This window comes from Melospiza melodia, chromosome 8, assembly GCF_035770615.1.
Source record: "Melospiza melodia melodia isolate bMelMel2 chromosome 8, bMelMel2.pri, whole genome shotgun sequence".
NCBI classification, from domain to species: domain Eukaryota; kingdom Metazoa; phylum Chordata; class Aves; order Passeriformes; family Passerellidae; genus Melospiza; species Melospiza melodia.
In genome coordinates, this window is record NC_086201.1 from 23,686,824 (window position 1) to 23,712,238 (window position 25,415).

General features: G+C 36.5%; 2 protein-coding genes across 2 annotated transcripts in view; one reads left to right on the forward strand and one right to left on the reverse strand.

Annotated features, from left to right (window-relative positions):
* ITGA4 (integrin subunit alpha 4) overlaps positions 1-19,544 on the forward strand; it is a 34,662-nt gene extending 15,118 nt beyond the window's left edge. The window contains exons 11-28 of the mRNA XM_063162259.1: positions 166-260; positions 573-663; positions 1,965-2,010; positions 2,379-2,533; positions 3,884-4,038; positions 6,568-6,717; positions 8,090-8,166; positions 10,397-10,547; positions 11,240-11,338; positions 11,770-11,849; positions 12,188-12,274; positions 12,865-12,955; positions 13,636-13,743; positions 13,955-14,074; positions 15,460-15,579; positions 16,097-16,195; positions 16,402-16,521; positions 17,238-19,544. Of these exons, the coding sequence (XP_063018329.1) occupies positions 166-260; positions 573-663; positions 1,965-2,010; positions 2,379-2,533; positions 3,884-4,038; positions 6,568-6,717; positions 8,090-8,166; positions 10,397-10,547; positions 11,240-11,338; positions 11,770-11,849; positions 12,188-12,274; positions 12,865-12,955; positions 13,636-13,743; positions 13,955-14,074; positions 15,460-15,579; positions 16,097-16,195; positions 16,402-16,521; positions 17,238-17,330 (1,937 nt within the window). The 3' untranslated portion in view covers positions 17,331-19,544. The remainder of the gene's footprint in view (positions 1-165; positions 261-572; positions 664-1,964; positions 2,011-2,378; positions 2,534-3,883; positions 4,039-6,567; positions 6,718-8,089; positions 8,167-10,396; positions 10,548-11,239; positions 11,339-11,769; positions 11,850-12,187; positions 12,275-12,864; positions 12,956-13,635; positions 13,744-13,954; positions 14,075-15,459; positions 15,580-16,096; positions 16,196-16,401; positions 16,522-17,237) is intronic.
* The window catches only part of CERKL (ceramide kinase like), a 52,120-nt gene continuing 45,913 nt past the window's right edge, over positions 19,209-25,415 (reverse strand). Inside the window, exons 11-13 of the mRNA XM_063162260.1 lie at positions 23,149-23,245; positions 21,833-21,999; positions 19,209-20,931 (exon numbers count right to left, since the gene is read on the reverse strand). Of these exons, the coding sequence (XP_063018330.1) occupies positions 20,850-20,931; positions 21,833-21,999; positions 23,149-23,245 (346 nt within the window). The 3' untranslated portion in view covers positions 19,209-20,849. The remainder of the gene's footprint in view (positions 20,932-21,832; positions 22,000-23,148; positions 23,246-25,415) is intronic.

Genomic DNA, 25,415 nt, shown 5'->3' on the forward strand with positions numbered 1-25,415 from the left:
TGGTCTGTATTGTTTTTGTTTGCTTTATATCTGTGTTCACAACTGCCTTTGAATTCAAGCAAATAAATCTGATCTGGCATTGCGTGCGTCAAGATTTGCATTTCCTCAGCTGCTCAGTGGTCATATTTCCTAGTCCATGATCATTGCTGAATTGTTTTTTCACAGATGTGGCAATTGGGGCTCCACACGAAGATAATCTAAAAGGGGCTATTTATATATACAATGGCAGGAAAGATGGAATAACACCAACATTTTCACAGGTATGCTTTTCCAATGCAAAATACCCAATCCAGAAAAACCCCAAGTTTAAATCTGAGAGAGTTTTCCCTTCATTTAACAGTCTGACCATCTGAAGTATATTAAAAGACTTCAGAAAATTTTTACATGGTCTGTGATTTCCAGTCATAATATAACCTGTAAGAGAAAAAAAAAATTGTTTTGGGAGCTTTAAAAAAGGTTTATCGGATTTAAGTTCACCATCAGGATTGTTCTGCTAACATTTTTCACTGGAAATTGTAACTCAGAGATTAGCTTTCCAGGAATAATTTTCTCTTTTGCATTTTTGTCCTCAGAGAATACAAGGAAAAGAAGTGAGTAATTCTTTAAGCATGTTTGGACAATCCATATCAAGTGGCATTGATGTAGATAACAATGGTTATCAAGGTAAATTAAGCAATTTTGTTTACTTTTAATTTTTAAAACAATAAAAATTCATAGGGAACAACCCTACTGTCCTACTTGATAGTTTTATCAGAAGCAGAATCTGTTATTGAGATGACATGTCACATCTCATATTTTGGGAAGAAAAAAGAAGAGGTAAAGCCGAGGCCAGGCAGTCAGGTTTCATGGTCACCTAACTATTATTTAAGGACTGAGAACAATGTAAGAGTGAGATCATAGTGCACAAGGGGAAGAGAAATGTTATTTATATTTTTAAAGCAGACATCTCATTTACAAATGTCACAATGAGGTACTTTGGGCACTGGAAGCATGTTTGTTGTCCAGACTAGTGTGCTAACCTGAATATATTGCTGGCATTCCCAGAGTCTGGATTCTGACAGGAGTCATGGGCTCCTTGACTCTCAGTCTGAGTGAACACCACTTAGGGCTCATGGCATTGAGCTAAAACCATTGTGGAGTTCTTGTGGCCATGACAAAGTAGTGCTAACTTGGTGCCAAGAATATATTAACTGCTTTATACACATCATCAAAACATTCTGACATTTTGCAGATAAGTCTTAGGTCAGGTCAGGTATGTCTGTCCTGTTCTTGGGGTGCAAAAGCACAAAGTTACCCTGTTGTGTGTCTGGCTCTGTCCACAGAAACATTTTCCAGGTTAATTTGTAATGCTGGCCTAAAGGACAGGTTACAAGTAGTCTGCTCACAGGTCAGCTGTTGGTTACTACTCTGGCAGTCACATCCTCAGGCCCTTAGATCATTTAGTCATCTGACAATTCACTTTTGCTACCTGATTTGGGAGGTATATAAACTGTCTATATTTCTTTCCTTCTTGCATGAATAGAGTTCAGTTCATTTGGAATAAAGGAAATACTATTATCTCTCTCTATGTACAATTTCATACATATAATAGACATAAGCAAATAAATTCTATGTATTAAAATCAGTATGTATGTGCATGTATAGCAATGTTGAATATCTGGATGGAGAAGAAAGCAAGTATCTCCTATTTAGCTGAGTTGTCCTTCAGTATCAACCACTTAAATGGGAAATAGAAATCAAACCATCACATTATCAATATGTGGAAGTCCAGCAAATTAGCATGCAGCATTTATGGACAGTGCACAACTATTTGAGGAGCTGTCTTTAAATACTAGTATATCTAGTAAATAAAGGGCAAATGGTGTCTTAATATTCACCAAAGTTGAATATGCTATAAAATGCTTGTACCTAAGAAGTAATTCCTCTTGACAAATTATGGTTATTGATACATTCTTTTTGTGCAGATGTAGCAGTTGGTGCATTTTTCTCTGATTCTGCTGTGGTGTTGAGGTGAGATTGCTGTGTTTCAATACTTTTGAAGACCATACAACTCTATTTTTTAGTGGAATTTATTAAAACTCAGTAATTTAATTTAACTCATTATATTCTTGATATCTTCAACTTCACCCATTAGGCTCTAGAAGGCTCTACAAGTGAAACATTTAAGTAAAAACATTGAAAAGATGAAAATATCATTCTGTAACTTTTTGAAGTAAAAATAATTTGCATACAACTGTTTGAAACTATCTGAAAAATGCAAATAACTTTAAAATTATAATTCTAAAATATAAGAATAGGTTGTCAGGGATGATTAGTTTTTGCAGAAATTCTGTAAGCTATATCTGAACATTATTTGTGTTACTCTTTTCTATTCTTAGAACAAAGCCAGTGATAATTGTTGAAGCTTCTTTGAAGCATTCTAATTCAATAAATCGAACTAATTTGAACTGCATGGAAAATGAGCAGCCTGCCACCTGTATGAATTTGAAGATATGCTTTGCCTACAGAGGACGGGAGGTACCTGGTTATATTGGTAAGCTACTGGAAAAATAATCCCCTGTATGTACTGATTTCAAATGCACCTATTTACAGAATAATGCTGCTGGCATTCAGTAGAGCATTAATCTGACTTCAGTATAAAATGAAAAGCTGAAAACGTGGATACCTTTTTTATGTCATGACTACCCTGTAACGTCAGGCCACTACACTTCTGTTCAGTTTGGAATAAGAGCACATCCCTGCTAGAACTGCTGCTTGGAGAGACAGCAGCATTAAAAGGGTGATATTTAGATGTCCTCTAACAGCAATCTTCTCAGGCAGGGACCAAACCAGATGGGACTGCTGGAGGATGCTGCCTTCCACTCAGCAATAGAGAGAAAGCATTGCTTCACAAACCAGCTCAAGCAGCTGATCATATTGTGGGGCACTTTTTGAAAGAGAAGGAATCCTACCAAAATTACTGAAAAATAAATCTTGTATTGTGTTTTATATAATGCATATTTTGCTTTTGGCAAAAAACTGGTCTTGCTAGAAGTGGTGTCTTTCAGAGGGAATATTCATGGTGAATTAATTTAACATAATTTACTGTCTAAATTTGCCTGTATTGCCTGAGTGCTTTTAACCTACTTGTCATGTGCTATTTGTAAACTGCAAACAGCCCTTCAAGTACATGGTATATAAAATTAAATTGCTCAACTCTTCTAGGTGAGAACAGACAATAACCTTAGGGAGCATGTTACAGAGAACACATGCAGTGATGAATTGTTAAGTTATGCATCTTTTGATCTTTATCAGATCTTTTGAAACTCATATTAATTTTGAAAGAGGAGCAGTCAGACTGGGTCACCCTTGCTGGACTTGTACATAAGACTTTTTAATTTAAAAAAAAGTACTGGTAGAAATTGTAGATAACCTAACCCTTGGCAAAAAAATTAGAAGTAATAGATCTGTAATGCTCTGAAACTTGTTTGCAACTTGTTACCATAGCAATTCATGCTAACTTAAATAGAAAAAACTGTGAAGGTAAACAATATTTGTCAGTGTTAGTTGACTTAAGTGTTTGTTGTAAGGTACTGTCAGCCCTGTAACTAACTGAAGTGGGTTTTCTGTAAATAGATTTTGGTAGAAAATATAAATACCACCTGATAAACTATCCCTGATATAAATGCATGTATTGGGGAACAGCCATGAAGCAATTTTCAGGGTATTAGAAGTTTTTCTTAGTATGGATTTATGTCAGTGTTTTTAAGCCAAGCATTTTAAAATGGATGTTTAAATATACTTATGGAAGTGAGTCAGAAATTGTAATTTCTACCATAAACTCATTAAGATTGCAACACTTGAAGATTTATAACCTTTATTTTCCCTGGGTTTTATTTTGTAGTGTTGCTTTATAATCTGAGTGTTGACGTGAACAGAAAAGAGGATACACAAGCAAGATTTTATTTTTCCTCCAATGGAACACACGATACAATCTCAGGAAAAGTAAAGATTTACAGCAATATTACTACCTGCAAAGATCATCCAGCATTTATGAGGGTAATGTAGTTTTCAGTATGTATTGTCTTGTAAATCCTTTGTTCTCCTCTGAAAAGCAGACCTGCTGCAAAAGAACCTATTCTGTTTATAATTGCACCACATAATTTTGGAAGTAAAATATTTGTATTCAGAACTTCCACAGTTAATATATTTTATTTCTGATGCTTTCTCAGCTTTCTCTGAGGAAATCAGTAGATCTGCCATCTCTTACATTGGTGAGATGTATGATAACAATAACCACAGTGATTAAGTTGGACCTTGAGCATTCTTGAAATTTTTTCATCATTTTAATGCATGACAGATCATATATAGATTGAGGTTGGTTTGGCGCAATCATGAAGATTCAACATTCATATTCTGCTGAACATTTTTGATGGAATTTTCTTATGTATTCCTTAATGCAAAGTCTTAAAACTTGTTTTGTCATCTGTAAGTATAACAAAGAACATGCATACGGTTTTGCTTCTGTTGTTATTGTGAGTAGATAAGGTAGACTCAGCTAAAAAGGAAAAACCCATTCCTGATCCACAGGAAGTGAAATGAAGATGGTTGCTAGAAAAGTCTGTAGTTCAAGGTCTGTAGTGGGTGTGCTCTGTGAGTGTGCTGCAAGGAGCCAAAGGCTGGCAGGGTGTGAAGCAGAGCTTTGTTTGGGATTGCTTGATTTTTTTCCCTTCAAGGAATGCAGCACTCACCCATAAACTGCGGGTGGAAATGGGGTAGGAAGAGCACTCGTGCATGACCTATCCCACTGAAAGGTGAAGAGGGACTTGCCTTGAAAATGGAATAAAACCTGTAATCAGGACAAGGATATAATATTTTTAAGGCCATTTAAATAACAAGAAAAAAATTAATCACTTTTATTCTATCAAACATTTTAGAAGCTTGTCTTCCAAAACAAAAATTTTGGAAAAACTTGGAAGTCCTAAACCACAACAAACAATAAAAATCAGTGGACACAAAGGAACCACATTTTATTAAACTCAGAAGAAATAGACTTCTCTCCTGTCAGACCTTATCTAGGAGGGAAGAGAGGGAGTATTTAGATGTAAGGGGAAATAAAGCTAATAAAATAATGGACTACTTTCCCTAACATTTTCTTTGAAATCCTCAAGGTAGCAATTCTGTGACCTTTTGAAACAAACATCTGTCAAGGTGACCGATGCAGTTGATCCTGCACAAAGGCTAGAAAATAAATTTTATTTTCTACAACTATAGAAAAACCTGCAGGGAAATATTCTTCAATGTATTTTTCTTCTTCCTTGATTTCCCTTATTTTTTGTTTGTGACATGATTAGAAGCCAGTTCTTCATCACAAAGCTTCAGGGTAAAAAGGGAAGCTTATGTTACCTACTGGAAAATTTCCCAGATGCATCTCAGCTGATAACTGCACCTAAGTGAATGTTGCTTGCAGGAGCAATGGCAAATTGCCACTTACTTTATAAGAGTTTTGTAAACAAATGGAGATGTGATTGACAGCTGACCTTGTTCAGATTGCTGTACCAGCATTAGCAGGTATTTGTGTAGGAGGAAGGAATTGATTTGCCTCATCAGTTCCTATAGTCCATCATTAGGGAGTTTTTTCCTACATAGAATTCAATTTTCGTTTCAATTTTTAATTAATAACATTATAAGCATCTCCTTCCACCCACTGAGGTTCCTGTACTTGTGTGAAGCTCCTAAAGTTAAGTAAGTGTGAATGTCTGTCAAGTACAGTCCTTGCAAGAGACAATATAAATTTTATGTATTTTGAGTAAAGGCTAATTAATAGCTAATTAGTATAATGGAAGTAATATAAAGCAGATGCAGAGAAGACCTTGTGGAAAATTATTACAAATTAGATAATATGTGATTTGGCCAACACAAGCTTGCAGATAAGAATTAAAACAGTGGCCATGTGGAAGGACAATCAGTGTCTGTCTATCCCCTACACTAAGGGAGTAATTTAATCAGGTTTGTTACTGTTGGTGCTTCAAGCTGTTCAGTTTTCACAAGTAGGTAGTTGGGGCTCTGATCTGAGCATTCCTACACAGGTAAGGCTTCATGTACAAAATAATCATTTATTTAATCTTCTTAATACAGAATGGAAAATTTTAATTGTACTGTGGGAGAACTAGTTTTGATTTCATATGTAAATACCCACTGGGTTTGTCTGGCCTCATTCTACTGGTTAGCTTTCTTCATTTTAGCCAACTTTGCCTTTTTTCCTACTTGGGCAGTGCAGCCTTTCATAGGTGTGTGAGGCAGGATCATTGACAGAAGTGGGTTCACTATTCAGTAGGATTTCTTATCATAGAAGATCATCCATTCTGAAATGGCTGATGCTGTCACTGAATGTATTCTGCCTTTATGCATTTCTGATTGCCTCCGTCAGCAACAAAGATGAAAGTGTATTAGCCATATGGAATTATTTTATATGTGAAAAATAGCTTATGCTGCTTTAGTGAGTTCTGGGCAACCTTGTAAGTTTAAAACATAAGCATACATGTTTTGTCTTATATGATTAACTCATTAGGTTTCCAATTTTCATAGAAAGATGTAAGGGATATCTTGACTCCTGTACATGTTGAAGCGAGTTATCATCTGGGGCATCATATTCTACAGAAAAGAAATGCTCAAGAATTTTCACCACTTGAGGCTGTTCTTCAACGCAGGAAAGAAAAAGATGTTATAAAAAGCAAGGTTAGTGTATGAGTTCTCTTTTTTCCAATGCAGTGAGTAAATATTCATGTTTTAATCTCCAGTTAAAAAAATTAATACTGATTCATAGCATGTGAAAGAATGCATTTTCCAGACCTACACCTAGGGATTGTGTCTTGATATTAATTAATAAACCAGAATGCTAAAAAAATGCCTCATTTTTTGCTAAAACAAATCTTTGTAGAACTTGTGTACCATCTGTATTATGGTTTAAAAATAAAGAAATGTGCAGAGAACTTGCCAGCATAAATAGTACTATATATCTCAGAACCCATATATGAAATACACTCTTTGAAATACCCATTCAACTACACAACATAAAAATTGTACTTTATTTCTGTGTTAAATACACAATATCAGGTTGGTATTAGTCTTGAAGTGTTGATATTGCTGAAACATTAGTTCTGTAAAAGTACTGCAGGTTTTCAAGTCTGTGAGGGGAAAGAAAGAGTATATTCTTTAGTAACTATGAAATTAACCTTTTTTCCCAAAAAATTCCAACTTAAGAGACTTTGACTTTAGTGAAAGTCAGAATATGCTGAATTTTTAACTTTTCACAATGGTAAGCTCCCCAGAAAAGTGGTCAGAGCTCCAAGCCTGAGTTCCAGAAGTGTTTGGACAATGCTCTCAGGCACAGGCTGTGACTCTTGAGGATGTCCTGGGCAGGACCAGGAGCTCTGATCCCGATGGGTCCCTTCCAACTCAGCTTTCTCTGTGATTTCTGTAACTGAGATACAGTTGGCCATCAGTACTCCCAAGATATGTAAGAGCTTCTTTTAAATGGCATGCTCTGACTTCTCATTTTCATTCAAAATTTTGTTTTAGAAACCTCAGAGTTATAAAGAAAGAAAGAAGGAGGGAGATGTTGAGTACAGTGACAGAAATGTGCTCTGTAACATACTGATAAACCAAGACATGGACACCTGCAACTCATGGTGTCTCTGCTCTCATCAAACCTTACTAACAGTAGTATAAGTAAGAGTTGTAATTAAACTCTTGCAAAAATTAATGTGCTGTATTACAGGAGAGACTGCACAGACATCAGTTCTGGATCTTCTAAAACATTCTGCCCTCCTTGTGTATTGCTGTAAAGATTGTCTGAACATACACCCACAGGTTTCACTGTGACAGACTGAGTCTGGAAAGCCTCCTCACTGTTACTCTGGATGCACAGAATGTGTTTGGAAAATGGAAAATCGTAGCCTGATTGAATTGTATGTTAGCAGTAAGAGCTATTAGACACTTCCTGGTGCTTAGTTACTAGGTGATGGGTTTCTTTCTCTGGAAATACTGTTTCTCACCATTGGAAGCATAAGACACTGAAGTTCCTTTTTTTTTAATTTGGCTTTTACAGTTTATTTTTGCAAGATTTTGTTCCCAAGAAAATTGTTCAGCTGACTTGAGAGTTTCTGGAAAAGTTGTTTTTCCAAAGTAAGTATAATGTAGCTTTCATTTTTGTGGACAATTTAGTAAGATTTTATTTAAATCGTTCTTTGATCTTTTGTATGTAAATTACAGTAATCCACAAATGCTCAGGACTCTCTGAAAAAAACAAGATGTAAAGCTTCTTAATTGAAGACTATTTGTAAATCATAAATCTTGCAGAAAATGTAACATAAATTTATATGATTGAAGAACTGTTATTGCATAATTAGAAGATTTTACAGCTCAAAAAATCATCTTAAATAACCATAAATTTGTGTTCTACGCTTCATATATAAATGGGCTAAGATAACGCTGCACAATGCCTACTCAATATGCAGACATCATAACTAAAATTGTAAAATTGACAAGCTATTGGTTATTTCTGCTGCTCTTTCTGGATATAGTGTACTTGCACTGAATGAAGTCTCAATCAGCAGTATAAAACTGAAGATATAATATTCTTATATAAAAGAGCCACTTAATTGTTTTAAGTTGTATTTTATCATCACAACCTTTTTCCTTACTGACTATTATATTTCAAAGTAAGGAATACATGTGAGCAAAAAGAGGAATTGTAGCTGTTGTGAATCTCAGCTATTTAGATATTTTACCTATAGCGTAGATTTTCTCATGTCATTCATCACTTTTAAAGTCGATGCTACTCAAATCAAGATTCTAGGTTGAACAACCTAAAATGGCATCAAAAGATGCTGACAGTCACCTAATGCAGATTAATCCCACCTGTGTGATCCTGAGCACAACCTTTGTCATCTTCACAGATTTCAGAGTAAGATGTGTATCTTTCTGCCTACTTTAACTTGTGGCCTGTAGCATGAGTCTTAAGCCCCTTTCATTTTCTTAGGCTGGATGGTTATTTCATTTAAACACTCATAAAGTTCTCAGAAAGAATGGTTGTGCAGAATTTGCATTTGTGACATTAGAAATGCAGTTTTGTAAGCACTTCCAAGCTCTAAGAAAGAAAAACACAGATTATAACATATCTGCTTGACATTAGGCCCAGTAGCAGATTTGCAGTGTAAATAAATAGTCTAAGTATCTTGATAAAGTGTGAAGTATCACCTTAAATTACCTTGTGCCCCTAGAATCTCGATTAAAAACTAGTTAACTGTGAAGTGATAATTTATTTTGTCTTGACAGAATGCATTCATTATCCTTGAAGAGCAGGGCAACCACCTTTGACTTTAAAAGAATGAAATCAAATAGGGATGGCAATGTAATGCTTTATTTACTGAGTAGCAAGTCTTCATGTATACACTATCATGTTTTGTTTAAATTGCTTAGATTTTGGCCTGCCCTGTAAGTTTCTAGTCTGCATCATGCATTTTTTAATGAAGAATGAAATATGATTACCGGGGAAAAGCTCTGGTTCAGCTTTGTTGTAGTCCCAGATGTGCACCTGGTGCTTTTGTGTACTTGTGTGTTAAGCTGGGAGGCATCTTTGTGACAGCATATTGTTAATGAGCTTGGCTTTAACGTGGGTAAGAGGAGTGAGTGCTGGGTATATAAGTGCTAAAACAACGTTCCAATTTAACCTAAACTTGACAAGCTACCAAAATGTTAACATTGTGTTTTTCTTTAATTTGCTTTTGTCTTGGAACCTATCTGCTTATGCAGTGCTTTTGCCTTCTGTTGCTTTTGTAAGTGCCAGCTTCTTTCCCAAAGGTGTTCAGTGACTAATGCTTTGGTTTCGAGCCAGAATATCTGATAAATGTCTATTTCTAGGCACCCTTTCTGCAAGTCTTAATTAAACTTTAATGTCAAGCTGAAGTTTACTTTCAGCCCCCGACAGGGTGTCTGTACTTGTAACATGAATATAGAACATTACACAGATCATAAGAGAGGCACGTTCACTCTGCCCCTCTTCACATTAACTCAGTCCCACATTTGAGTGCAAAGAGTCAATGTTGAAATAACATCTGAAAGTGCTGTAGCAGTGACACATTGCTATTCTGGCCTGTAAAGGAAAGGACTTGTAAAGGCCAGGAGCACAGCTGGACCGATGACAATTCCCTTGCTCCCTCAGTAACCACTCCAGCCTTTCAGGGGTGACCATCACGTAACTGGTGTCCTACCTTAGTCACAGAATGGAGTAAAACCTTCCCTTACATCTCCAGCTGAGCTTTGTCAGAACCAACTGAAACTACCTAAAAGAGCAGCTTTGCCTACAGGCTGTTTCTAAAATTACTTTCCATTTACATTGTAATTATTTTTATAGGTCTCACGAAAAGAAAACATACCTTGGTGTTGGAAGTGTGAAGACTTTATTGTTGAACATTTCTCTGCTTAATGTTGGAGATGATGCATATGAAACTCTCCTCCATGTTCAGATCCCTAAAGGTCTTTATTACATTCGAGTTTTAGAATTGGTAAGGAAAAAAAAATCTCTCAAACAGTAATCCTTTGATATTTTTATTTTTCTGCCTGGTGTTTTTCAAATTCCGTTTATGAATTGTTGAGTTTCTTTAGATACTGAACCTATGACCCTTCATCAAAAGCTGCCAAAGCATCAATTTTTAGATTCTTAGACTTCTAGCTACCTAAATCAAGTGCAATTTATCAATACAGATGATTTACATAATTTCAGTAACAACTAAATAATTTAAAAAAGTTTTTAAAATATTTTCAGGATATTACAGCTGTTTTTTGGCTTATGGTCATGTTTTCAGTGATCACAGAATATTTCCCAAATACACAAGCGTACAAAAAGTCATAAATCTAACTGTGCTCTCCTTCTGCATTTTAAAAATAACTGTTCTCCATGTAGAATGCCCCAGATCCATCTTGGTGAGTTGGCTTTTAACATGGGGGGGTCTGGGTCTGGTGCATGTGCCTTAGCTTCAGTAAAAGCAAGAAGCAGATGAAGTAACTGATACAATAATCAATATAATCTGTTATGTTAAAGTGATCATGGGTGTTCTGGATATTGGCATCAGTGAAATAACAAACACCTGGTTCAGGAAAATATAAAGCACCCAATTTTAGTCTGTGCATGTAATTTGAAGTGTCTGAAAAAACACCTTTTTTATTTTAATCATTAGTAACTTGTCCTTTATTTTAGGAAGAAAAACAGATACATTGTACAGTATTAGATAAAGAAATTAATGCAGTGACACTTGAGTGCAGTGTTGGCTATTTATATGTGGATCACAACTCAAAGGTAAGCTGCAAATGGAGTTCCTAGCTTTAGAAACACCCTAAATTTGCTATGAGGATTTTCATGGGGGGAAAAAAATCTCTGGCTCTCTTCTTCATTCCCAACTACCATCTCTTATCATGTTGGTGTCTGTATCTCTCCTGCTACTTTTAAATTAATTGCTTAAACACTCCCTGAAATAATACATTAAGGGCCAAGAGTGTTTGTTTTGTGCATTGATTGTGCTTGGCTTCTAGACAAGTGGGCTGACCAATGCCATGGACATATGTGTTAGGTCAATAGAAAGGGACTAGAAGACACAAAAATTAAGTATTTCCTTAGTTCTGAATTTTTTAGGGCAGAGAGTTCTAAATGAGCTTAATAAAATATTTGCATTGAAACTATGTCAAGATACACTATCATTTAATATAAGGAAAATTTTATTTGTTCTACAGCTGGATTATAGTTTCCTCTTGGATGCAAGCTCGTTAACCAGAGCAGATGAGGACCTCAACATCACCATTAATGCTACCTGGTAAAGTCTAATAAAAATTGCTCAATGAAAAATACTACTAGCTTTGGAAAACAGATAACTGGAAAGACCCAGCAAAGCAGGATTGCAAGGAAGTAAATTGGCTGCAAATCAAATAGAGAAAGAGAAACTACAAAAAAAAGATAGGTGATAGACATTTAAATTATTAGTAGGTTTCTGCCTGTAAAAATGTGGGGGGCATTAATGCCTGACATTTTGTTACCAATTAAATATGTTTATTCTAATAAGCTAAAAGGTCTGCTTAATATTTTTTACAGAAATAGTATATAGCTTATGATGGTGCCTTCAATGCAGACTTTTTTCTCTTTGCATTTTTGTAGTAAAAATGAAGATGGGAACATGTTGCTGGATAACACGCTGACTATACCTATACCTCTAAAATATGAGGTGGAGTTAAATACTCATGGGTGAGTCCCCTATTGGTATTACCTGCACATCACAGAACTGTTGTCTTGTTACTGTTCTAAATTCACTGAGTCTTTAAGCAGAAGTGTGACATAGCTAAAAAATCCTGGGACTGAGTTGGCACAGCTGTCCTGGGCACTGACTTAGACACTTGTAAGAGCTTTTTTCCACTGCTGTGGGGTGAGACCGTTGGTGTCTGTGGTGCATCAAACTTGTCTCTGAACAGACTAACATGTCTTAAAAAGTGGATTTTTTCTCCAGAAATATGTGTTTAATCAGAGCATAACAGATCCTCAGATTTTTTGCTTAACATGAACCATGATATGGGTTTGTTGTGGGGCATTCATGGAGTGTAGCTTTGGTGAGGATTTATGACTTCTTATGATTCATCTGCCGTTTTCAGAGGAAAGTACAAATGTAGAGGGTTTCTATTCCAAAGGCAGATGATTTCTACTCTTATGTTCTTAGATTTACTTAAAAGCAAACTTGGATGTTTTCTTACAACCAATCTTACTGGAGGTAGCATGAAGCAGAAAGCTATGCTAATGATATGTAGGAGTTCTGTTTATTAACAATTTCTAAACCATTGTAGGTTCGTGTCACCAACCTCATTTGTTTATGGAGCAGAAGAGAAAGATTCAGCAGTGACATGTATGAAGGAAAATATCAACTTCACTTTCCATGTAAGTTTTCCTTTGTAAACCCTGTCATCCTTGTTTGAAGGTTAATGTTTAGTGCATCTAATGATAGTCTAGACAGTCAGTAAGGAAACTTAAGAGTACGAGGGCACCATGAGTAATTTTTGTGCATTAGTGATGGGAAGTTGCTGTTAATCCCTCTTAGAAAACTTTTTTTGGCCTGGCAAGTCTTCCACTGAGTGATCAGAGAAAAATTTCCTAACACAAGCAGGATTGAAAATGCTAGAGCAGTTCTGACTTGCCACTTCTTCCTTTCAGAAACACTTCAAAAGGAATTATGGTAAGAAAAAGGAATTAGGAGCTTCTTGTAAGAGTACCTATGGCATGAAATTTGTCCTCAATGGATTAAAAGCAGGAGTTGGGTCATAAATCTCCCCTAGTTCCTTTTGCATCCTCTCCTGGCAGGCAGTCTGCATGGGCTCAGGTACTCATCAGAGATTAGCACTACTTACTCATCAGCTCTGGAGGAGGGAAGGGCTCAGTAAGCCCACAGAATGAATGAACAAGATGTTAACACTCCTAGCACAATCCACTTTCCTGACAGCACACAGAGCAGCTGCTACCCCATTCTGTGCAGTTTTATGTATTTGTATATGTGCAGTTTTGTTCCCTGAATAGCTACCTTGAAGTTTTAACTGTTGAACTCTTCACCTCTTCCCCACAAGGTTATCAGTGCAGGACCAAGCATGTCTCCAAATACCAGCTTGGAAATAATGATACCAAATGCTTTTCCACCCAGGGACATCAAATTATTCAACCCATTGGATATCAAGGTAAGCAAAAGCTACTTTATGTATTAGTAGCTGTATGAATTCTATGAAAAAGAGAAGCCAAACAAAGTCAGCTAGGCCCTCAGTCTGTGTTTGATTTGCTAGCCATGGTGAAACAGAGTGAACTAGAACAGGATCATCTTCAGCCCCATGTGTTTCAGAATTCTGGAAATAAAATTTACATTTTTAATAATGATGTTATATTTATTTTCAGACATCAGCTGGACACTGCTTCTATAATGAATATCCCAGAGACTGTACTGCAACAGAAAAAAATGAAAGCATATTAAAGGATGTCATCACTTTCTTTTCAAAGCCTATTAAGAGGCACATGGTAAGCTCTGTCTTTTGGCATCAGTGGGAAATGACTGTATGAATAAGCCTTAAGAAAAGAGTGTATCTTATATAGTGAAGTCACACAGTCATCTTCCAAGGATGTGTGGTGGGACCTGTGGTAAGTTCAGGATAGTCATAAGTGACTTTAGTGAAAGGGTGAGAACTGAGCTGAGAAAGTTGATTAATGACACATTGCTGAAGTCAGGGTGGATGACAGACACCTACAAAAAACTGCCAGAGGGGTATGAAACTGAATGAGTGGGCAAGCAGAATGGCAGAGGAAATTCAGTAACAAACAGAAATGATGCATAAGGGAAAAACAGGCTTTATTTTAATTACATGAGGTATGCAGATCAAATATTCATTGTCTTTTCCTCATCAAAGCAGTGCCAGCAAACATAACTAACAGGAGCCAGGTTAAAAAAAAAAACCCCAGATGTTAAAAATAACTGAATTCCAAGGAAGACTATACAAGTTAATGGAAGTCAAGAATTACAAAATACGTGGAAATCATATTTGGCTGGGAAGCAATTAAAAATGTTTGGGAGGCTGGGAGAGTGCCATACATGTGTGGCCTGTTCCAGCTCATCCCTCTGTTCCTGCTCACAGACCCTGCTGGAGATCAGACACTCCACAGTCCAAGCCGCAGCTGCTGTGTTAGCATTGCATTGCTGGGGCTTTGTCCTCATAGGAATCTGTTTCCTCCACTTTGTCTTTGACAAAGTACAACATTATTTAATCTGTCATCTTAAAAAATAACAAAAACAAACAAAAAAAAAACCCTACCTCTTTTTGAAAATTGTTAATTTGGGACTTTTAAGTAAGCACATTACAAGAAATATCAGCCAATGATTGAGATAAAGCCTGCACTAGAATATCCAGTCAGTATTCAGCATGGTAGTCTTGGATAAAGAACCATGTTAAAGATATAATAAACATAATCATGTACAGCCTTGTGTTTTTGTCTTCTCCAAAGCTATTTGAAGTGGTACTAGTTGTCAATGTACAAATGTAAGGATCAACCAATTACACTGTTTGCACTGGACAGCAAAGAGTTATTGTCATTCATCATTATTGATAAAAGCTAATTTGAAATAACAGTGTAAAAATAAACCCTAAATATGTAAACAAATTATGACACTTGTTCTTTTTCAGTCTTAAAATAACTGAATTTTTATTAAAAATTATGTATTTTGTATAACAATTAGGTGGTCTCTTGTTACTTTACCTTTAGCACCTCTGGAATGACAGTGATGGATGACAACCTCAAGTTATATCCTGAGTTTTCAAGAATAAACATGAATCCTTTTTAGTCAGTTTTTATTGTCTTGAAGATTATATAGTTGATAAAGTTAAGTTTTAATCTTTCCCTCCCTTGTACAGTACTGCATGAAGAATGACAGCCTTTGCTTGCAAATACACTGCACGCTGGGAAACATGGAGAGTGGAAAAGAAGCAACTGTTCACTTGCATCTGGAGGCTACTCCTTTACTTCTACAAATGGTAACACATGAATTTCTCATACTTGAGGGGAATATTTCAAGGCATATTTGCAGTATTCCCTGCATATAAATTCAAGTATTAGTATTTGTTTTCTATCAGTGAAACATGATTCAAACATGAGTAAATCTAAATCTTCTAGGTTTTAACTTATTTTATGTTGCCAATGCTAAGGCTCAAGGTGATGTATGAAAAACAAAAATATGTATTTTAGTTTGTCACTTTATGGTATGTATTGCTTTGCCTATTCTGGCTGGGTTATGTAGGATGGGGATTTAATTTCAACTCATAATTGTATTTTTCTAAGAAAAGCAGCATGGATGTGGACTTAAGTAAAATCCAACCTGGCTTCATTCCAGCTTCTGGTACTAATTTGTTTTGTGCTCAGAAAAAAGCACCATTCTGTGTTTGTGTGAGATTCTGGTTATGTCAGCAGCTGTACTATCATTTTTGCTGGGCAAGAATCAGTGTGTTAAAGTTATCTTTTAAAATATAGATTTTTATTTTTATTTTTTATCAGGATGATGCATCAGTATTGAAGTTTGAAGTAAGAGCAACGGCCTGGCCAGAAAAAAGTGCAAAAGTTATTGAACTACACAAGGACAAGCAAGTCACATATGTAAGAATTCTCTTATGAATTTGTGCTGAACATGTTAAAGTAGAAAAACTAATAGCAATTAATATTGTAGAATTCTATACAAACCTATACACCAGCAATGAATAGTGTTAATTACTTCTAAAATTAATTAATTTTCCTAGAGTTTTTAGTATCTATTAAGGAAAAAACCCCAACGGTTAGCACTAAGCTTATTTTCTGTTTTTCAGGTCTATTTGGAAGGAATGCACCACCAAAAGCCAAAATACCGTGTTACTGTGCTAATTATTTCCCTCGGCTTAATAGTTGGTGTTGCCTTGTTATTGGTTCTTTCATTAATATTGTGGAAGGTAAGTTTTGAGTATTCCTTACTTGCTTCAAGTCGGGAATTCATACTGTTGGAGGATTTTTGGATTACAGAATAAATAACATTTTACTATGTTATGTCCTCTCTAAAGAAAGAGAATTCCTCCTGTAACCTGGGGTTCTTCAAAAGTGTTTCTCCATTTTTTCATTTCATTTCATCTTCTGTATGTTCTACATTTTCTGTTGCTCAACACCACAAATCCGTTTACAATATTTTATATGGTATCTCAAACTGCAACATAAATACTAAAAAAATTCTGTGCCTAAGTAAAAGACAAAACTAATAAGGATGCAGATCCTCTGACAAGTGATTGAGAGATTGTTAACTTCTTTACCTATGCGAAGACTTTCTCCATCCATCATTTTTACATGGAGAAATGAAACATGTAGAAATGAAACAAATTTAACATTTTATTACCATATTTTTAAAAATACTGGATTCCATGAACTGTTAAAGTTCACAAGCCCAAGTCTTTACTCCATACAGAACAGCATTAGCCTCCCAAAAATTAAAAGAAGGAAAAGCAAACCTACTTTTTTGATTGATGAGTAACACTTGATTACTTGGTATGACAAAGCACTTGCAAATACCATACTTCATAAATACCATACATAGGCATTTTTATTTTAAATAATCTTTTATGGTTTAGATTTGATGACAAAGATTTGCTGACAACAGATTCCAAATTATTTATTTCAGATTGGCTTCTTCAAAAGGAAATACAAACCGATCCCTCAGGATGAGAACAGAAGAGACAGCTGGAGTTTTAAAAGTGGGAACAAAAATGACTAAGATGGCAAATAAACATTTGATTTTAAAATGAAGAAATTAAAATTCAGATTAATTCACAGGAGAAACATCAGCAACAAGAAATCTAAACCTTGAACTTACTTGCTCTTACAAAACATGCTTTATTTCCTTGAACTATATGGAGGATACACCTTACAGTACTGTTCTAATATGAAAATGGTAAACCACTTTGTTCTGAAGTCTCCCAGTAATATTTGAAATGCCATATATATATGTGTATATATATATATCTGGTTTCAAACAGACAGAAGAACACTAAAGATAAAGACAAGAATTACTTACCAAAAGGAAGTATTTGTAGAAAGTAATAATTTTGGCCAATCCTGGAAACTAAGATCTCAAACACATTAGCAGGAGTTATTCTCTAATTTTTAAAGTTTCAATAATATTTTGATCAGGCATTCAAGAAGAAATCCTCTCTCATCTTTGTCTGGCATTTTACCAAGGGTAAATTAGCTCAAACCCGTAGGACTGTGAGTAGGACACACAGACACAGAAAACAGCTCTCAGAAGCTCTGGGCTTCTGCAGGTAAGCTGGTAAGCTTTGGCTTCACAGGCACAGCCACATCACTGAAGGTACTCAGACACCCAGCCAAGCCAGAACCAGGAAGGCCAAAGGTGAATTCAGAGCAGGGAATTGTGTGGGGTAGCCTGGAGATGCAGCTGTAGAACGATTAAAGTATTGGAGAATATAATTTGTAGCCATCCATAACGTTGTACTTGCAAGCATGGTCAAATTACTTGTTTCATCCTTTCCTCAGACAGTGCTGCCATAAGGTTTTGGACTTCTCAAACGAATTATTTCTATGTGGGTTTTTTTAAAGCAAGTATTTATTTATATTTATTTGCAGACTTTTCTATAGTACTTTTTATAGGATTTAGTGCTGGCATTCTTCCAGAACCTGAAAAAAAGAGAGGCTTCAGCTGACAAAACAGAGACACAAATACCCAAAAGACACCAACTGCCAACCACAATGGGCCAAATTTTATCTTTAGATGAAGTACTTCAGAAAGTACTGAATAAGGAAGTCACTTGGAGAGGCAGCTTGGGTTCTTGGAAGGTGTCAGATAAATACCATCCAAACAGGCACCCTCAGCAGCCACTCAGAAGAAAGGCAAGGACTCACCAGAAACATGGATCAAACCACTGCTCTGTACTCCAGGAACTTTCTTCAGCTAGCTAAGTTTGCACTACCACCCAGCTTTGGTGAAACAGCACAAACCACAAGGGAAACAAACCTTCCTTTGCTCCCCAGAAGAGCTGGAGAACGTTCAGCTTTTTCAGTGACAGAATTTATTGCGGCAGAAGGACAGAGTGAGGCCAGCCTTGGATGTCTTTGTGAACTGCACCCAGAAAGGAATGTCCCCTGTGCAAAGGCTTCAGAGCTGCACCATCCATCCTGTGGGAATTAGCCTGAAACTCAAACCCACTGCAAGTGCCTTCAGCAAGCACTTCTGCTACCAGAGTGCTTGGTGCCATAAAAGCCATGTTGCCCACAGATTCCAAAGGTATTTGGGACCATTTTGTATCTTCCTTTCACTTCATTTGATGCCAAAGATGTAGATCACTCCAAAGTATGTTTTCCTCTAATATCTACAGTGCAAGGACAAATGAATGTGCAAATATTTTTTTAAAAAGGCAAAATGAAATATGTAAAGAATTAAATACTTTCTTGCAAATATGTGTGAAAACCGTACCAAAAACGCTTACCTTCCAAATGGCTTTAGTGAATTTTTGCACTTTAACCAAAAAAACCTTTGAACAGAAATTAGCTTGACATTACAGCATACTGTGAAAAATATACCTCAAATACTGAAAGAAGCATTCATGTTCTTTTGAGTACAAACAATGCAAGGAAGTGAAACAAAAGCATTTTATTTATCTTTGAAATAGTTTACATAAGTCAGTACATGTGATAATGATGCCTTGGAAATTGTACACTTTCTATTCAGGTTTGATTGTTAACATGTATATGTTGGCTGCCTTTTCATAGGATATGAAGCAAAGTTATGAAGCTTTTATAAACCAAGTTGACAAAAAATGAATGTACAATGTCCTGATGGTGGCAAGATTATGAAGTATTACTCAACTGCATTTTATTTAAAAAAACCCAAACAAGTTTAACAGATGAATGCTGTTGATTCTGTAAGTTCAATTCTTTTGTTAAATTTCATTTAATAAATAAGTTAAATCTACTAAGTGTTGCTGGAATGCCTTTTTAAACAACTTAAAGAAGCTTAGTTTGAATTGCCTTAGCATGTTAAAATAACTTGATGGGATAGAGTATGAATTTTAAGTGGAGACTGCTGCCTGTGACTTGGACAACAGGCAATAGCTTGGGTTTAGGAGCCAAATCCTCACCTGCAGTGCTTCAGGTGTGGTACTTAGTCCTGTGTATTTATCACACATAAGAATTTTTACAACTATTTAAAATCATAGTAGCTATAGAATCTCTTGAAAAGGCTTAACCCCTTGATTTAGCAACATCATACAAAGACTGGATTTCACATTACACTTGACAGCTTCCTGAAGAAAGCACCAAAACCAGCTCAGTCTTGCCCTGGCCCAATGCATCTTTCGTTTGTGCACTGCCTTCTGAACGGCTCCCAGAGGAGGGACCAGGAAAACGTTCATTACCCATGGTCCTGCCAAAACACAGGGGCTACTTTTCCTCAAAGGAAGCCAGTTCCTAGAAATAATATAGCCTTAATTTGCTGTCCTCTGAAATAATTGCCTTTAATATTAAGTAAATTACCAAAACCACAAACACTCAAAAATTATGTTTATGCCCTACAAGGAAATTATAAAAATTTAAGTCAACTATTACCTTATTTATCACAACTTTAGTCTCAGCAGCAACAAAAACTATGCTGAATAACGTTTCAATTCTAAACAGAGAAAATACTAATTTTATACAAAGAGCAGGTTTTAAAATACATTTTCACAAAGAAAAGGCATACAGGACATCAACATATTCTTTTGTATTATTTGATTAGAAACATTTTGAGAGAAAATATATTAAGGCAACGTTAAAAAATCATAACTAGAAATAGAAGCAGTTGATTAAAAAAATAAATGCATATATTTTTTTTTTGCCACTATTCTTCAGTTAGAGCTGGTGAGTAGAGGTATGGTTCTTCCCTGTGCTGAACTGAGTTACCTAAGGACATAAATAGCAGCAGCAGACTTAGAAGTATCTCAATCTAAAACAATCTAGACTAATGGAAAAAAAATTTCCTCTATTCTGATGGACACTTCTCAAACCCAATACAATCAATTTTCACTTTTTCTTTTTAAAGCCTAATACCTTCAATACAGTTAAATAGAACCTGCTAAAATATATAATTTAATAACAATTTAAACCTAGAATTAGAACAAACCCTCACCCTTACCAATTAAACTTCTGCTACAACTGATATCAGTACAAGTCCAGACCTTGGAAAGCTGTGCATAGGGGTGAGAACAGGATTCTTTATTACAGAATCTCCAGTTTGTCCCTTCTATATGCAGTTGCACGTCACTTGGGAACTCTCCAGGTCATCAGTGTTCACTCCATAGAGATCAATAAGTTGAGGATGCACCCTGGGAAGCAAGGAAGTCAAACTTTATCAATCAAGTGTCATCAACTCTTGCAATGGGTGTGCTGCTTTTGAGACTGGCAAGGAGAATGAACATGTACAAGCTTTTATATGGAAATAAATCCATATAAAAAGGAGAATTACATTTTGACAATTCCTATAGGTTCATCTTTAGAAGAATATATTAGATTTTGACAATTCCTATAGGTTGAATTACATTTTGACAATTCCTATGGGTTCATCTTTAGAAGAATATATACCCTACAACGTGATCTGCCTTTTATTTTACAGACCAGACTTACTCTGAGCTGTGTGCCTTCAACTAATCCTGTGTGCATTGCAGAAAAATGAGCTGCTGCCCCCTTAATTCCACTGATAATCCTCCCATTTGCTATGTATTTGTAGTCTCATTCTTAGAGCTGGATATGGGGACTATTCTCAAGCAGCATTAAGATTTCCACAATTGAAGAACTACATGTTTTTCTTAACCTTACACATGCTGCTTTCCAAGTAGGAATCCTTGTCCCAAAAGGAGCTCCTCATGGAGTCACATTATATACATCTGTTCTCCAAGAAATGGAAGGGTAAAGTAGCAGGAAAGAAGAAACAAGAAGTAGTAAAGTAACAAGAAAGAGGAGAAGTGGAGTGGAAGCTGATGAAGCACCAGGAAGGAAAGGCCATGTGAGTTATAACAAACCTTTCCAAAGATGAACACAGGGCAGCCAAGGCAGAGGCCCAAACGATGGTGGGAGAGCCAGACCCTGCAGTGCAAGCAGTTCTATGTAGGAGCATTTAGCTCACCTGACTGTGGGACCATCTGTGCCCTACAGAGATGTGACACATCTGAGATTGCAGCACTGATCTGTTGTGGGGATGTGGGCCCTAAATGGGACACTGAACCTTACCGGACATGAACCTCTGATGCCTCCTTCATTAGGTCTCCATCTATATTCCAAGGGTAGTTTCCTTCTGCACTCAGACACACATTTTCCTTGGCATCAGGGCCACTTTTAAGCCTTGGTTGTACTTTTACTTCTTGAACTGTGTAGGTCTCAACAAAGGGAAAATTGAACTAAACCAAACACAGAAATACAGCAAATAAAAATTAAAGATACAAGGTGATAGCCTAAAACAAAATGGGTTACTTGAAATCAAAAAGCTGGCACATTTTTTGTTCTAAGTAGGAACATTTAACTCAAGCTTTGACCACATGAGCCATTATATATTCCATCTAGTACTTATATATTAATGTGGTGTTTATATCCTAAACAGTGCCTCAGGAAAAAAAATAGTGTTCCAAATACTTTCAGAATATGTGAAAGTCCAAGCAAATTGTTTCCTGTGCTCTGCTCATCATTACCAGTCATCTTGTCCTAAACCAGGCTAGTTACAGTTCTAGTAAATGGTTGTCTCAAGCTTAAAGGAGGGCCCACATCTCCTTGTCTGATTTGTAACTACAAAGGCAGAGAGAAAATCAAGGCATTCCTTCAAAAGTACGCCTGGAAAGCTTAAGCTATTTCCTCAATTCAGCCATTAGTGTTGTCACCTGGAATTGTCACCCATCTCTCCCCCAAACTCCCTGTCTGTAGATGAATTCAAACCCAAACCTTCCTGTTACAGTAATTTCACATAATCCCAGAACACTTGAATGAGTACCAGTGTGCTTGGGCCATGCACTGGGGCTTTAGACAGCAATAAGATCTATGTTTGAATATCTCATTTTTCTCTTCCAAGACAGAATTATGACTACAATTTTGAAATACAGTTTTGCAAATATAACTAGATGGGATACATACCTGCTAAAAATCAATGCTCACAACTCACTGCTACCAGCAGAGCATGCCATGACCTGCTGAAATTACGAACTGTACCAATTTCTGACAGAGTTGTGTGATGCCCCCACAGTTCTGCATTTTTCATCTCTGCACTACACAAAATTCAGACACAGCATGCATTTCCTTATTGTGGTAGAAGGGCTTTACACCCATAAAACTATGGTACAACACAAACACAATTTAAACCACAACAGATGGACTGAAATAGGCTAATCTGTATTAGTCTAGTGATTTAAAAAAAGAAAAAAAATCAGCTAAAAAGGGGCTAATGTATTCTGACAGGAAGCTAAGTCTCCTTACGAGGATGCTAACATTAACTCTTGCAGCTTGTCTACTTTCACGATTAACTGTTCTTTTCGTAATCGCCAGGAAAAAATTAACAGTACCTGATTTTTTGCAGTGGTGTATCTTTTCAGATGCTTTATAAACTCTGTTCGAGAAGTATTTTGTACAACAATAAGAGCCATGCTTCCATTGTTCAACCTGAAAAGCAGACCAAAAAGATAATTATCTTTCATCACTAGTTTGGAAGTACAGCAGGCTCTTCAATAGCCTAGATTAGAAAGAAAAAATTTTAAAAGCCTACAAGAGTAAATTTATAGGATAGTCTCAATGGTTTTTCAAATATTTTTGCTGACTCCCACCCCATCGATCAATATAAATTATGCACTGAAGTTATTCAGCATCAATATATTTATAGCATACATTGTAATAATAACTTGTAGTTCTTTATCAATAGCCATAATTTGTTGAATACAATACATACAATCTAAGAAAAACTTGCTTTTCTACTTAACAGATGGTTTTTAAACATTAGGGATCACAAACTTCTCATTTTACTTTTCTCTCCAGCACCAAGTAACAGCTACCATAAGTGCTGTGAGGCAGAGCTGTACCCAGAAAACAGAGCCATCGTGCATGGGAGCCCCCCCAGCACAGAGCCAGTGCAGATGGGCTCCCTCACCCCCCCACCAACACCCATGCTGCCCTAACCAAGGCTGCCATCTCCAACTCACACTCTCATAGCAGTTCTTGGTACAGCTCTATTTATACATTTCACAAAACAGTCATGTACTAGAGATTAAACAAGAAGAGCCCCCACAGTGCAGATGCTCTGTGGCTCTCAGTATCCAGTCTCCATGGGTATTTTAGCATCTCTGAGAACTGTGAGCCAGTATCAGTTCCCCCATTCCTTAATGGAATGTACTTGGGCACAGAAACTAACTGGAATATCCATGCAACCATGCCTAAGTCCCATTTGAGTTATAGGGACAGATCAGTGTTCAACAAGAGTATCTGATGAACATGGCAATCCCTGCTGAGACTGCCTTCTGGAGAGAGCTGGTGTATTTCCTATCTTCTGCACTTATATACATACATATAATTATTTCTTTATTCAGCAACTATCTTAGGAAAATATCTTAAGAGTGTTAAAAAAAATTACTTCCAGCCTACCAGCCCTGAATGGGATAGTTCAGCTAGCCACTGAACAGCTGCATCAGGAAAGTTCTCAGACTATGGTAGCAGCACTATCTGGGAGGATAATTGTTACATAAACATTAAGCAAGTCACCTGGCACAGCAGTACTTTGCTGATTCAGGAAAGAGTGATGATGACATTTAAAAAGTTGCCTCCTTATCATATTTGTTTCAATAAAAGGGCACAGCAGACTACTGGGCATTCAGCACTAGGGCCTTTCATCTTTTGAAATGACTAAGAATTCTCATTAATTCTCTAAAAAGCCCATCTGCAGTGAAGCACAACACCTATGCTGTGAAAAAGACATCCCACAGGGCTCACAGAGCACAGACAGTTAAATGCATCTGGACACATTCCTGCAAATTTAGACCAGTGTAACTGGTGTCACAGGCAGCAGCCAAAGCTTGCACCCCACTTCAAATGTCTTCACACGGCAGAAACCTCGTAGGAAAAAAGGAGAGAGAAGAAACCTATGTGAGTTCCTTCCATAGTGGGTCTGGAATCTCTAACAACCAGTGCCATGTTTTTGTTTCCCAATTGGAAAGACTTACAGTCAATATGCCATTCACTATGACAAAGGAAACTCCCGTCTGAGTGTACCCTTCCTACTCTACCATCTGACCACACTTCAAGATTATTTTTAAAAAGAGATAAAAGAACAAAGGCTATTCTTACACACACAAAAAAATAGGGAGATCCACTGAGCAGCTACACTGGGATGGAAACTGGCTTATTCAAACCTGCAAAAACTGCATGGAGATGTCACAAAATTCCCTGTCACTGAGAAATGGGGAAGAACAGATAGAAAGAGAAAGCAAAGCTAAAATTCTCATTAGAATTTCCCAACTGACTAGAAAATAAAAACACTAAATGCAGAACAAAGTTTCTAAGATGGGACAGCATCAGAGCACTATCTTGAGGACTGTGAGACTAGCGGGACCCTGGGAGCAAAGAAAACTTCTCATTAAGAGTTTAATCATAAATTATTTGGTGCTACATTATTTCCAAGAAGTCAAATTCTACCAAATAGGCCAGTAATTTTGAAGAAAAATACTTCATCAATTCTTCTCTAATTTCAGCTAGTGACAATCTAATGAAAGAAAAGGGACTCATTCCATAAACTTCCCTGAGTGTTGAGGTTTTTCTGGTACACATTCATGCATGTTCACGTGAG